Source organism: Gymnoscopelus microlampas (assembly GCF_963454915.1).
Source record: "Gymnoscopelus microlampas genome assembly, chromosome: 12".
In the NCBI taxonomy this organism is placed as follows: domain Eukaryota; kingdom Metazoa; phylum Chordata; class Actinopteri; order Myctophiformes; family Myctophidae; genus Gymnoscopelus; species Gymnoscopelus microlampas.
Window position 1 is genome coordinate 8464055 of NC_139949.1, and position 13786 is coordinate 8477840.

Genomic DNA, 13786 nt, shown 5'->3' on the forward strand with positions numbered 1-13786 from the left:
AAATATGAATCTGGATTTCACCTGTGTGATTCCCATAGCAGCACGTTCCTCCAAACACACCTGATTTCAATTACAGGGGCTACTCCGTTTTGAATCTCTTTCAAGATGACATCCAGATGGTGTATTACTCATTTTAAACTTAATCAGCACACTAAAATAAGTATCTGAAAACATTTTAGGTTGGAAATAAGCAACATAGTAACCAGGGATGTACTGGGCCAAAAAGAAAACTGAATGGTGACAGTAATTTTAGGTCTAATTAAGTTAATTCCTCAACTAAACAAAAGTTAAGTGAAACTGAGCCTGTGAGCCAATTACAGCTAAAACAAGACTGCAATCTGTCAATTGCTAACTTGCGCCTTGAGAAAAAAAAAACTGAAAAAAAGATTGTAAACAAACCAATGTTATTTTAAAAATATAGTCAAAACTTCAATTTAATTTTCAAGAATGTCTTATTAAGGAGCGGATTAATGGTCGAGATTAATGTGAATTAATATGTTTTACACTATATATAGCATCGGTCTTTGTATTCATGACATAATAGTGATGTCATCAATAGTCCCTATGCCTATTTGTTCATGCCAGTGCCTGAGCTCAATTTGATTGGCTGGACTTCACTTGACATATGTGCATAGTGCCTATAAAATACTAGGACGCCGCCGGATGAGACTATATATATATATTTATACATATGTATATATATGTACATATGTATATATGTACATATGTGTATATGTACATATGTATATATGTACATATACACATATACACATATGTATATATATACATATGTACATATACACATATGTACATATACACATATGTGTATATGTATATACTATGTTGTGTACTCCTTTCGACATGACGGCCCTGAATACAGTACTTGCGCTGCTTCACTGGCGCAAGTAATTAGGACTGGACCAAAGTCAGAGGAGGGGCCGCTGGTGTTTCCCCCTCAGATTGTTCAAGTAGATTCATCCATAATTCCATTCACAGGCAGGCAGCGTCTGATGTATTTACTTTGTCATACGACCGTGTCACGTGGTGAACATAGCAGACATACAAGCCCACAACGTGTCACGGGTGTGACGCATTGTGGGCATGCAGATCTGCTGTTATGCTGGCCGCGCAACACCTCCGTACGGCGAAGTATAAACACACGCAGCTGTGTCGAATAAAATCTGACTGGCTGCAGGCCGTGTGTGAGGCACAGATTGGTCCGTGCCACAATATTGTCGCTTTGTAGACACACTATTATACCCAATAGTATTATCTTGTTATGTATTATCTTGTTATTATGTATTTTTGTCAGATAGTTGGCTATACTTATGTTTTGTTTAAAGATGATTGTGTATTTTGGAAATTACATAGACCTCTACGAAGAAAAGAAAAACGGCAAAAGTCATTTCACCAGGTCTTTAAGAAAAAACTGGTGGTTAATCCACCCTAAGCATGTGGACCAGACCTTCTTTCCATCTAGACTAGTTGGTCTTCATGGAAAAACATGGAATGCACATTTGAAGATTTGAACAACTTTATTACATATTGTTCTCTGCTTTCTCCACAGCAGCTTTCTTGTTGTCTTCAGGGCAAAACTCTGCAGGGAGAGAGATGAACACATGATTATGAAGACATAAACTCATGAATATGAAGAGAGATTAAAAAAAACTTCCAAGAGAAGCAGAGAGTTCTAAGAGACCTTCCACATTGTAGAAGGCTATTGATTGATTGATTGATTGATTGATTGATTGATTGATTGATTGATTGATTGATTGATTGATTGATTGATTGATTAATGACATAACCATCTTCTCTAGCTGTGGTGTAGTGAGTCAGAATACTGTCTGTCTGTCTGTCTGTCTGTTGTCCTATTGTCTCACTCTTACACAGTCGTCCTCTCAGTTGTCCTACTGTCCGTCTCTCCTACACGGTCTCCCTCTCCTACACGGCCTCCCTCTCAGCTGTCCTACTGCCTGTCTCTCCTACACTGTCTCCCTCTCAGCTGTCCTACTGTCTCTCTCTCTCTCTCTCTCTCTCTCTCTCTCTCTCTCTCTCTCTCTCTCTCTCTCTCTCTCTCTCTCTCTCTCTCTCTCTCTCTCTCTCTCTCTCAGCATTTCTGTTTCTTTGATGGAAGGAGTTGGAGAGATCTCTCCCAATACCATTTTTCCACTGACATTATTAACTCCTTTTAGAATAGATAACCAATGAGCTAACTGTGTGACAAGGCAATATTTAATGATATCGATGTCAGATGGAACCTTGAAGGCCTATGTCCAAAACTGTGAATGGATAAAATAACCTGTGGTCTGATAGGATCCAATGTAATTATTATTTAGTCACAAGCTCTTACTGAAGTATTAATGGATACTTTTCATTGGTTCAATATTTATAAAAACCCACAGACACCCACAAATTGAAATATGGAGATAGGAGGTTTCTTTAGTTGTACAGAACCTTGTTCCTGGTCATAGTGGAAGGCTGGTGGCAGAAAGAAGTTCATACACTTGGCCTGGTGATGAAACACTTCCAGGTCAGATTCGTTCAGGCTCCGCCCCCTCACTGCAAAAACAATGTAAACGATTAATGTAAGTAACAGCCTGTGGACCCACTACAGCCACAGATTAACCCGATTAAAACGACCCGCTGATCCAGGCTAGTAATTGTACTAGAACTGATCTAACCTCTGTACAAATAATACAACGGTAATAACGTTTAGTTTAAGCATTTATGTCTAATGTTAATGAGTAAATCACCACCGGTGTTTTCGTCTCCGTCCGTCCGTGTGTGTGTCCGTCTCAGCCAAGCTAACATTGGTCAAGCTTCACGTGACACGTGACAATATGTTGTCACCAATGCTTTGATTGGCTAGCGAGACGCATGATGAAATAAAAACCTATAAATAGCACCACGCACTTCAAAAAATCGCACTTCAAAAAACACTTCAAAAAACCACAACAGTGGTCATCACAGTGATGGAAGCTCACTTCAAAAAATCTAAATGATTTTTTGAAGTGAGCTTCCATCACTGTGATGACCACTGTTGTTTCTGAATATGAATGGGGTGTGATTTTTTGTCTCCGCCAGGAGAGTTTTACCCTCCGTGTGTGTGTCCGTCTCAGCCAAGCTAACATTGGTCAAGTGACACGTGGCAATATTGTAATATAATTAGGTAAGACAGGATTAATCAGGAACAGTACTGGCGGAGACCTGTGCTCCGAGGAGCACATTTTCTAGTTATACAATTAAATCGTGACAAGGCAGAGGCCATCTTGTTGCTCTTCCTTTAGTATTACATTACTGCCATCTACTGGATTGTGATCTTATGCTCACCCGTCCAGACATGGGGAAACCTTTCTCATCCCATTGCGGAAAAGTTTTTCACCTCTCATTGGCTGTCCTTCCGACCAATCACACAAAAGTAACGACTGCAAACACTCTTGCCAGGCGTTACTGGAGAGCCTGCCTTTTACAAGCCAAGACGTAAACATGTGCGTGTGCGTGCATACAGAACATGCATGCGTGTGACATACTTACCATACATAAACAGATTGTGAACCTGTGTGGTCTCGTTGGTGGTCTCACCACCAAAGAGCGTGGTGGTGAGGTCAATAACCAAACAGTTGACACAAGTAGAGAACAAATCGAAACTGGTAGGCGCTCTACGACCTGGAGAGGAGAGTAACCTGGCAGGAGGCATACCATCTGGAGAGGAGAGTAACATGCACGTTACTGTGTTACATCCATGATGATGTCACATGTCATCAATGATGATTTGATTCACATTCAAGTGCGCCGCCGCCACCTACAGAGCTCGTCAATAGAAAATGCCTTTTAACAGATCTGTAGGTGGCGCACTTGAGTGAATAATAATAATATCCGTCTGGTGGACGTATTTTATCTTCTGGACAAAATGTGGATTTTACACGAAAAAAAGGTGGGGATCTGAGACGTTTCCCACCGCGGATAATAGTTTTCCAATATCCTAAAACTGCCGTTGTTTCGGTGAGTAGCACAATTCAATATTTTGTTTTTTACTCAAGTGTAGTGTTCGTGCACCTGGTCATTTTACAGTCTATGGGAAATACAGTTCCTGGCAGAGCCTCAGGGAGAACTCACTAATACTCTGGACCAGAACTATTATCTTACCTATATAGACCGTGGCGCCGGTGGTGTCAGAGTAGATTGTCACGTTGTCCTGAACGCTGTCACAGGTTCCATTACTGTAGACAAGGACAAATAGTGACACATTTGTTATGAACACATGCCCTTTTTACACAAGACTGAAACACACACAAACGCACACACCAGGCGTTAAGATTCCGTCGTTTGAAATAAAGCAGGTGCGGAAGTAGTGAATGCGCTGCAGTTCTCATTAATGGCCCAGAATGTGGCGCTAATACCCGCTAATGCCCCTAGTTAGCAAAAACATTCCATCCCCTCAAAGACAATAGAAATACAACTCGACTTTACACTTGGTTTTATTACCTTGGTAAACCTTTCATACATGCTCGTTGACGCAGTGGTAGTGCCTAAACACCACTGCGGAGGTTGTGGGTTCTAATCCACCGTGGAGCACTTTTTCAAGCGTCTATGTACGAACAGAACTGCCCCATGTTCCTGTTCGGGGAGGGAAGCCGGGCGGGGAGGGTGATATTTGTCACTGCATGTATTCCTACAGGCTGGGGCGCCACCTGTCAGAAGGGAGTGTTGGGCGGGAGGAGGAGGACGAAGGCTCTACGTCCTCCCGGTGGGGACTCCTCACTGGCAGCTGAGTCAGTAGGATACAACAGCAGTGTGTGCACACAAATGTGTGTGTGGAGGAATCAAAGGACATGATGACTAAATTGGGGGGAAAAGCGGTGAAAAGCACCACAAAAAAAACAAGAAAAAAAAACAAGTAAACCTTTTCATAAAAACTTTGTAGTTTCAAGTCTTCTTTCACATATTTGTAAATTATGCTCCCATGAATTTTCAAATTAATGATAAAGAATGGTCTGTTTCTACTGGTTCTACTGAGTGAATACCCACAAACGGCTGTGATCCATCATGATGAGCGTTGTCATGTTGTCCTCAGCAGAAAGTGTTATGTCCATCCATGAAGATTGTACTCTGGTATGGTGAGTCATGTTATCATGGTCTGAAAAGGCTTCAATTAAGTTCCAACGACCTGACAACTATCAGAGGGATAAACAGATTAACAGACATTGGTGGAAAGTATTTGTTAATACTTCTACTCCACGATACCACATCTCTGAGACAAAACTTTTACCCTTTACTCCACTACTATTATTTGACAGAACTAGTTACTTTTCTGATTTAGGTTATTAATAAAAAACATCAAGCCACCATATTTTATACTTTGGCTGTTCAAACATAGCCGGTATAAAAGCTCACAACACATTGGCCCTCATTTATCAACGGAGCGTACTGTATTAACCGGCTTATATTTTTCCATATATTCGGCCGCACACCAACGTCGAAGTCACATTTATCAACGAATCCTATACAGCCAATTCTAGCGTACATTGAGTCTGAGCCTTGATACATGTCACGGCTGAAACCGAGCGTCATTTAAAGAGGTGGTGCCATGGTTTTGCACTTTTTCTGTGTTTCATGTGTCTATGAGGTTGATAGAACTTCATTAAGCCCCCTGGTGGTGTTTTTATGGTGTTTTATGTCTTCTCTGACTACTACCCGGAGGCTGCAACCTTGAGGGTCAAACGTGCCACTAGAAAAACAGCCCTTTAGTGACATAGTCAAAATATACCCTCCCCCTCATTATCATAACACAACAGGTGTGGGCATGAGGAGGAGGAGGGACTAGGACAGGTGGGTGGTGCTAAGGTGGTGGAGGAGGTGCTAAGGTGAGAACCAGTTATACTTAATGAACTGGAGGCGTGTCCACATAAAAACATATTTCTAACACTTTCTGTACACTTTTTTGAAAAAAATCTTCCTCCTAGTATGAGGGCCATTGTGTCACGTCATGAGCTTGTAGATCAGCTATTTCTGAAAAACTGTGAGAAATTTCAAAACATTTGAGTACTTGTACAGTAAGCATAATTATTTTGATGCCATACTTTTGTACTTCTACTCAATATTTTTCTTTAATACAGACTTTACTTGTAACAGACTATTCAAAAAATTATATTGCTACTTTTCCTTAAGTAAATAAATACGACCACTGATTAACACAGACATTTAACAAACTTACATAAACAAAACGAAAGACAGACTGATCTAAAAGTTCACAGCACATTTATAGATGTTTAATTAACATGTGATTTGAACTGGACCTTGGCAGAGTTGTCCAGAGTCAGAGTCAGTGGTGTGACCATGGTCCCACAGACAGGGCAAAACTCTGCAGGGAGAGAGATAAAGTCATGAATATGAAGAGAGATTCAAATGTTTTTGAAAGAGAAGCAGAGAGTTCTAAGAGACCTTCCACATTGTAGAAGGTTATTGATTGATTGAGTACATAACCATCTTCTCTAGCTGTGTTGCAGTGAGTCAGAATACTATCTGTCTGCCTGTTGTCCCAGCCTGATCTCACACAATGTATTTATTTATTTCTCTCTCTCTCTCTCTCTCTCTCTCTCTCTCTCTCTCTCTCTCTCTCTCTCTCTCTCTCTCTCTCTCTCTCTCTCTCTCTCTCTCTCTCTCTCTCTCAGCATTTCAGTTTCTTTGATGCAAGAAGGAGTTAGAGAGATCTCTCCCAATACCTTTTTTCCACTGACAATACTAACTCCTGCTAGATAGTCAATGAGCTAACTGTGTGACAAGGCTTTATTTAATGAATTAAAATTGTTTTTAAGCTGTTTTGTAAAGCGACTTTGGGTACCAGAAAAGCGCTATATAAGTCTGATGTATTATTATTATTATTATTATTATTAATGATATCGATGTCAGATGGAAACCTTGTATGCCCAAACTGTGAATGGATAAAATAACCTGTGGTCTGATAAGATCCAATGTAATTATGATTTAGTCACAAGCTCTTACTGAAGTATTAATAATTACTTTTCATTGGTTCAATATAATAAAACCCACAGACACCCACACATTGAAATATGGAGATAGGAGGTTTCTTTAGTTGTACAGAACCTTGTTCCTGGTCATAGTGGAAGGCTGGTGGCAGAGAGAAGTTCATACACTTGGCCTGGTGATGAAACACTTCCAGGTCAGATTCATTCAAGCTCTTCCCCCTCACTGGAAAAACAATGTAAGTGATTAATGTAAGTAACATAACTTGTTTGTTGCGATCGCCTAGTAATTGTACTAGAACTGATCTAATCTCTGTACAAATAATACAACAGTACTAATGTTTAGTTTAAGCATTTATGTCTAATGTTAATGAGTAAATAACCACCAGTGCTATACAGCTAAATTCTACAGTACAGAGCATATCCAGGACTAAATGTGTACCTAGGAAACATAGGTATATTTAACGTAATTATTTTACAATGTCGTATCGTAAATTTGAAGCTATTAACGTGTCATAATATTGTGCGTTATAATGATGTTACGCTATGAAATAACAGTTTAAATCAGTACTGTATATCAATGTTAATACGATTCTCTCTGTATAATAAAGCTCTTACTGACTGGGGGGGGGGCGGTTTATTTTTTGTATTTATTTTATGGACAAGTGTATTGAAGTCATGTATGTTTGTACTGTAGCCTATAGTATTGACGCTAGTTTGGTTAGCACTAACTCCTTAGCATAAATGTTAACATGTAGGAGGACGCTATTATAGTTAAATAGCATTTATGCCATATCAGAAAAACTAGCAACTATCATCATGAAGGCATCCTAATTTACAATATCAAGGTTAAAATCAAGATGGAGTACTAAAATATAAATGTAAAAAAGTAGACCTCTGGGAAAAGGCCACAACAAGCCAGGATCTCAATTTATTGGAGTCAACCGGGAGAAGGTAAGTTCCAACCCGGAGAAAGCCTTTCTAGCCAGAGAATGTTCTACTGCAGTGGTTCTCAAACTTTTTTGGCTCAAGTCACCCCTGTAAATAACGTTATCATCCACGGCACCCCTGAATGATATTGTTAATTTCTAGAACCTTATGTCATATTACGCTACGTAAATATGTGAAACTCTCCCTCCAAGATCCAGTACGTCACAACGCGTCATGTTGTGACGCGTTGTGAGCTTGTAGATCGGCTATTTTTGGCTAATTCCAAATATTATTAAAGTATTCTGCGGCACCCCTGGACTTGCGTCGGCACCCACTTTGAGAAACCCTGTTCTACTGGACGAACGCCAGAGCACTGGAAGTCCAAGTTTCACAATATTAGCTCTGTTGATATGAATTATTGCAAAAACACTCAGGCAAATTATTTGACAAAAAACATAATCTGTTATATAGAACACATCTTGCCTGTCATGTTCATTAATAACGTTATGTACATCTATTTATTTACTTAGAAGAGAGGAGTATATAGAAATTCCCAAAAAACGACAGTAACGTTGGATAGCTTTTATCAATGATGCATTGTTCTGACTCAAGCTCTTCCGGAAGGGTGGAGGAGGACTTTGGGATTTGTGCTATTTCTGGACTTTCTTTGTTAAAGAAGCAATTAGAATAGTAATCTTGAAAATCTTTTCATAACATTATTATACAATTACATCGTGACAAGGCAGAGGCCATTTTGTTGCTTTTCCTTTAGTATGCCTTTAACAAGCCAAGCCGTAAAAGTGTGCGTGTGCGTGCGTACATGCATGCGTGTGACATACTTACCATACACAAACAGAAGGTGACCGGGTCTGTTGTCCATCTTGTTGGTGAGGTCAACAACCAAACAGTTGACAGAAGTAGACAAAAAATAAACTAGAGCCCTACCACCTGGAGAGGAGAGTAACATACTGTAAGTAGCTAAATTAAATACTTACATATTTACTCAAGTGTAGCGATTGTGCACCTGGTCATTTTACAGTCTATGGGAAATACAGTTCCTGGCAGAGATTTAGGGAGAACTCTAATACTCTGGACCAGAGCTAGTATCTTACCTGAATGGTCAATGACGCCGGCGGTGTCGGAGACGATGCTGATGTTGTCCTTAATGCTTCTACAGGTTCCACCACTGTAGATGAGAACACATTGTAACACATTTGTTATGAACACGTGTCCTTTTTACACAAGACTGACACACACACCCCCCCCCCCCCCCCCCCCCACACACACACACACACACACACACACACACACACACACACACACACACACACACACACACACACACACACACACACACACACAAACACAGACACACACCCACACACGTTAAGATTCCGTCGTTGGAACTAAAGCCAGAGCGGAAGTAGTGAATGCACTGCAGTTCACATTTATGGCCCAGAAGGTGGTGCTAATTCCCGCCAATGCCCCTAATAGGCGAAAACATTCCATCCCCTCGTAGACAATGGAAAGACTCGACTTTACCCTTGTGGGTTCGAATCCACCGTGGTTTTGTCCAATTTGCAGCTACAGGCAGCATTCATGTCGTTAAGAAGGAACAGTAGCGGCTCTACTAGTATGCTTGCTTGAGGAACCACACAGCTCACTGGGAGGGACCAGGACATGGTTCCGTTGATGTCAACCACTTGTTCTCTTCCCTCAAGGTAGGATTTCATCCAGTTTAATGATGTGCTATCAAAACCAATTGGCCTCAGCTTTTTCAGTAGAACTGAATGGTTTACAGTGTAGAAACGCCTTTTGGAGGTCCAGCATGACCATGCCACAGTATTTGCCCGAGTCTACCTTGCGTTTTATGTAGTCGGTCAAATACAGTAGGCATTTGTCAGTGGAGTGGGATGTTCTGGTGCCAGATTGGAATTCAAACAGCAGTTTATGCTCGACGAGGTAGCTGTTGATTTGTTCTTGAATTAATCACTCAATAACCTTCGAGGTGGAACAAAGGATGGAAACAGGGCGGTAGTTGCCAGGTTCTAATTTGCTTCCTTTATTATATAGAGGGATTACTCTCGCCAACTTGAATTCTTGTGGGACGTGACACGGACTGATGGATACTTGTAATGTGGGTTTACTATGGGAGCAATAGAGACAGCTGCGTCTGAAGAATCTGGTGGGGATGTTGTCAAGGCCGGTGGCCTTGTTTGGCTGGAGGGCGATGAGTTTTTTAAGCACATCTTCAGTTTTTGCAGGTTTGAATGAGAACACCTCTTTTTGAGCCCCCAGATTCTCATAGTGAGCTTGGATGTAATCAGAACCATAAAGACCTGAATGCAGAGGGAGTTTGCTAACCAACAGGATGGCAATGGTAGTGAAAAAACTGTTAAATCAGCCAGTTTGTTAGTAATGAGCGAGCCACTTGAAATAAAGCAGGTGTTTGTAGTTTCAGTTTGAAGTTTGTTGTTGCAGCCTAATTGTTTTAGTACCTCCTACAGTTCTTGTGGGTAGCTTTTGTTTGCCTCGATGATCTCATTCAAGAAATTATTTTTTGGCATTTATGATTATTTTGTTAACTTTCTGTTCTTTTTGTTCTTCCTGTACTCATAGTAATGTAAAAGAGTTTGATGGCATTCAAAATGTCTCCCTTCATCCAAGGTTCAGTACGTGCTTTGACCCTCACCACTTTTGTGGTTTCTATTTTATCCAGTACAGACAAAAATGCAGATTTGAAACACGACCAGGTCTCCTCAGCCGAGGTGCAATTTAGAACATTGGACCAGTCCATTTTCTCAAGAGCTGCTGTTAGCGCTTCACTGGAGTAGTGTTTCATAGATCTGCAGCAGATTGTGCTGTGACATTAAACTACAGAGTGCAGAAGATGTTGTGATCACTTATCGTGATCACTTAAGTTGCACTCGATGACACCACTCTTTGAGATTCTGGACTGGTCCGATTTCAAAACTAGAAAAAGTGCTCCTCGGAGCACAGATCTCAGGTCAGTTAGGTTATTGTGGGCCAGCAATGTTTGGAAGTCGCCAATCAGGATTGAATATGAAAAATCGGACAGAACCGTCTCGATCACTTGACTATAGAGTTAATGTGTACAGATTTGCATGATGTTTGGACAAAAATTGTAGGAGTAATATATATATATTTTTGGTGCAAGATTCGGCCTCCTGGTAGCGCTATAATAGGCCAATGTTAAAAGGGTGGTGTTTGTTCCTCAACGTAGCGTGAATGTGCATGCAAAGTTTCACCGCAATCGGATGCTGTGTTCATGATTTGCAGCATTTTGTTGAAAACGGGCCACTCCTGCAAACGTTAGATGTCAGTCTTAGCCAATCAGGATGGAATATGCAAAATCAAACAGATCCGTCTTGATCACATGACTATAGAGATCATGTGTACAGATTTTCATGACATTTGGATAAAATGTGAAGGCTTAATATAAAACAATGTGTTTTACATAAGTTTGCCTCCTGGTGGTGCTATAAAAGGCAAATGTGAAAAATGTAGGGCAAAGGTTTTTCCTTGGCCTCTAGGGAGGGCGCATGCAAAGTTTTACACAGTGCAGTTATAGTTAAAAACACAAATCGGCCCGTTATAGCGCCACCATGAGGGTGCAAAATTCCACGGAAATTGTACACTGTGCACATGATATGAGGCATTTTGTTCAAAACGGAGCACTCCTGCAAACTTTGGAAGCCAATTTTAGCCAATCAGAGTAGAATATGAAAAATCTGAAAGACATGTTTCGTTTAATGACTATAGAGATACTGTGTACCGATTTGTGGGGCTTTGGACAAAATCAGTAGGAGTACTGTCAACATTTTTCTTTTGCACAAATCGGCCTGCTGGTGGCGCTATAAAACGACCATGTGAAAAATTTGGGGCAGAGGTTCTGAATTGGCATCCAGGGAGTGTGTGTGCACAGTTTCGCTGCGATAAAGCCAACGGACGGACGGACAGGGTGCAAAACATATTCTCTTGCCATGCCTTTCGGCCTGGCGGAGACAATTAGGTCTATGCTGGTTTGAGAAAGCAGGGCTTATGGCTTTGTCGAGCGTCTATATACGAACAAAACTGCACCATGTTCGGGGGAGGGAAGCCGGACGGGGAGGGTGATATTTGTCACTGCATGTATTCCTACGGGCTGGGGCGGCACCTGTCAGAAGGGATTGTTGGGCGGGAGGAGTAGGACGAAGGCTCTAGGTCCTCTCGGTGGGGACTCCTCACTGGCAGGTGAGTCAGTAGGATACAACAGCAGTGTGTGCACACAAATGTGTGTGTGGAGGAATCAAAGGGCAATTTTTTTAAACAAAAAAACAAGTACACCTTTGGGGTCCTAGGTATTCAAATTAATGATAAAGAATGGTCTGTTTCTACTGGTTCTACTGAGTGAATACCCACATTCGGATGTGATCCATCATGATGAGCGTTGTGTTGTCCTCAGCAGAAGGTGTTATGTCCATCCATGAAGATTGTAGCATCGTCAAATGGTGAGTCATGCTATCATGGTCTGAAAAGGCTTCAATTAAGTTCCAACGACCTGACAACTATCAGAGGGATAAACAGATTAACAGACAGTGTTGGAAAGTAACTAAGTGCATTTACACTATACTGTACTTCAGCACAATCTTGAGGTACTTTTACTTTCGTGTGTATTTGCATTTGTCAATACTTCTACTCCACCACACCACATTTCTGAGACAAAACGTATACCTTTTACTCCACTACTTTTTTGACATCCTTAGTTACTTTACACTTTACAGATTTAGGTTATTAACTCTTTGACTATGAGGATCAGACTGCCAATGACGAGAATGACGAGATTTTGTGTTTTCAGTGGTTTTATGCTAGATGGTGCTGTTCGCTAACCTATGAGTCACCATTTGACGCTCAGTGAAGCAAAGAAGCAGCAAATCACGTGATCGCCAAAAAACCAACCACATTCACTTCCATGTTAATCGATTTGGAAAAATTGCCTTCTCTCTGCTTTCTGTTGCTTTTTGGCAAAAACAACCAAGTTGTACATTCAACTGCCAGTAACTATGCAATGGATGATCGCGATGGTACCCGCGATGGTATAGCCGATCTAAAAGCTCACAATACATTGCGACATGTCATGAGCTTGTAGATCAGCTATTTTTGAAAAACTGTCAGAAATGTCAAAACATTTCAGTACTTTTACTTTTGTACTGTAAGCATAATTATTTTGATGCCAATACTATTGTACTTCTACTTAATAAAAAAGTTAATACAGGCCTTTTACTTGTAACAGACTATAAAAAAAATGTATTGCTACTTTTACTTAAAGACGGGGTGCCGTGATTTTCAGAGATCCCCCCCCAAAAACATAATCATCAGGCATTAAGGTTATACTAGGAGGAAGATTTCTTTCAAAAAAGTGTACAGAAATTGTTAAAATTATGTTTTTATGTGGACACGCCTCCAGTTCATTAAGTATACCTGGTTCTCACCTTAGCACCTCCTCCACCACCTTAGCACCACCCACCTGTCCTAGTCCCTCCTCCTCCTCATGCCCACACCTGTTGTGTTATGATAATGAGGGGGAGGGTATGTTTTTACTATGTCACTAAAGCGCTGTTTCTCTATTGGCATGTTTGACCCTCAAGGTTTCAGCCTCCAGGAAGAAACTCAAAATAGTCAGAGAAGGCATAAAACACCATAAAACCACCACCAGGGGGCTTAATGAAGTTATATCAACCTCATAGACACATGAAAAACAGAAAAAGTGCAACAACATGGCACCAGCTCTTTAACCTGAAGACATCAGTCTGGCTTCCTGACAGGCAGGATGCAGACAGATAGAGACAATGTTAAAAGGACTTAAGTGCTTG

General features: G+C 40.9%; 1 protein-coding gene across 2 annotated transcripts; it reads right to left on the reverse strand.

The window, feature by feature from the left end:
- Positions 1–1288: 1288 nt before the first annotated feature.
- On the reverse strand, positions 1289–12408 carry LOC311057641 (uncharacterized protein). 2 transcript variants are annotated; one of them, XM_084074649.1, is made up of 5 exons: positions 12336–12408; positions 9026–9099; positions 8757–8861; positions 2455–2559; positions 1289–1597 (listed from the first exon to the last, which is right to left on the reverse strand). In XM_084074649.1, exons 1-5 carry the CDS (start codon positions 12395–12397, stop codon positions 1539–1541), a joined length of 405 nt encoding a protein of 134 aa, XP_083930775.1. In that variant the 5' UTR covers positions 12398–12408; the 3' UTR covers positions 1289–1538. The 2 variants fall into 2 exon arrangements, with proteins under 2 accessions (XP_083930775.1, XP_083930774.1); XM_084074648.1 differs by lacking the exons at positions 8757–8861; positions 9026–9099; positions 12336–12408 and adding exons at positions 3535–3702; positions 4147–4220; positions 5029–5074.
- Positions 12409–13786: the final 1378 nt, after the last annotated feature.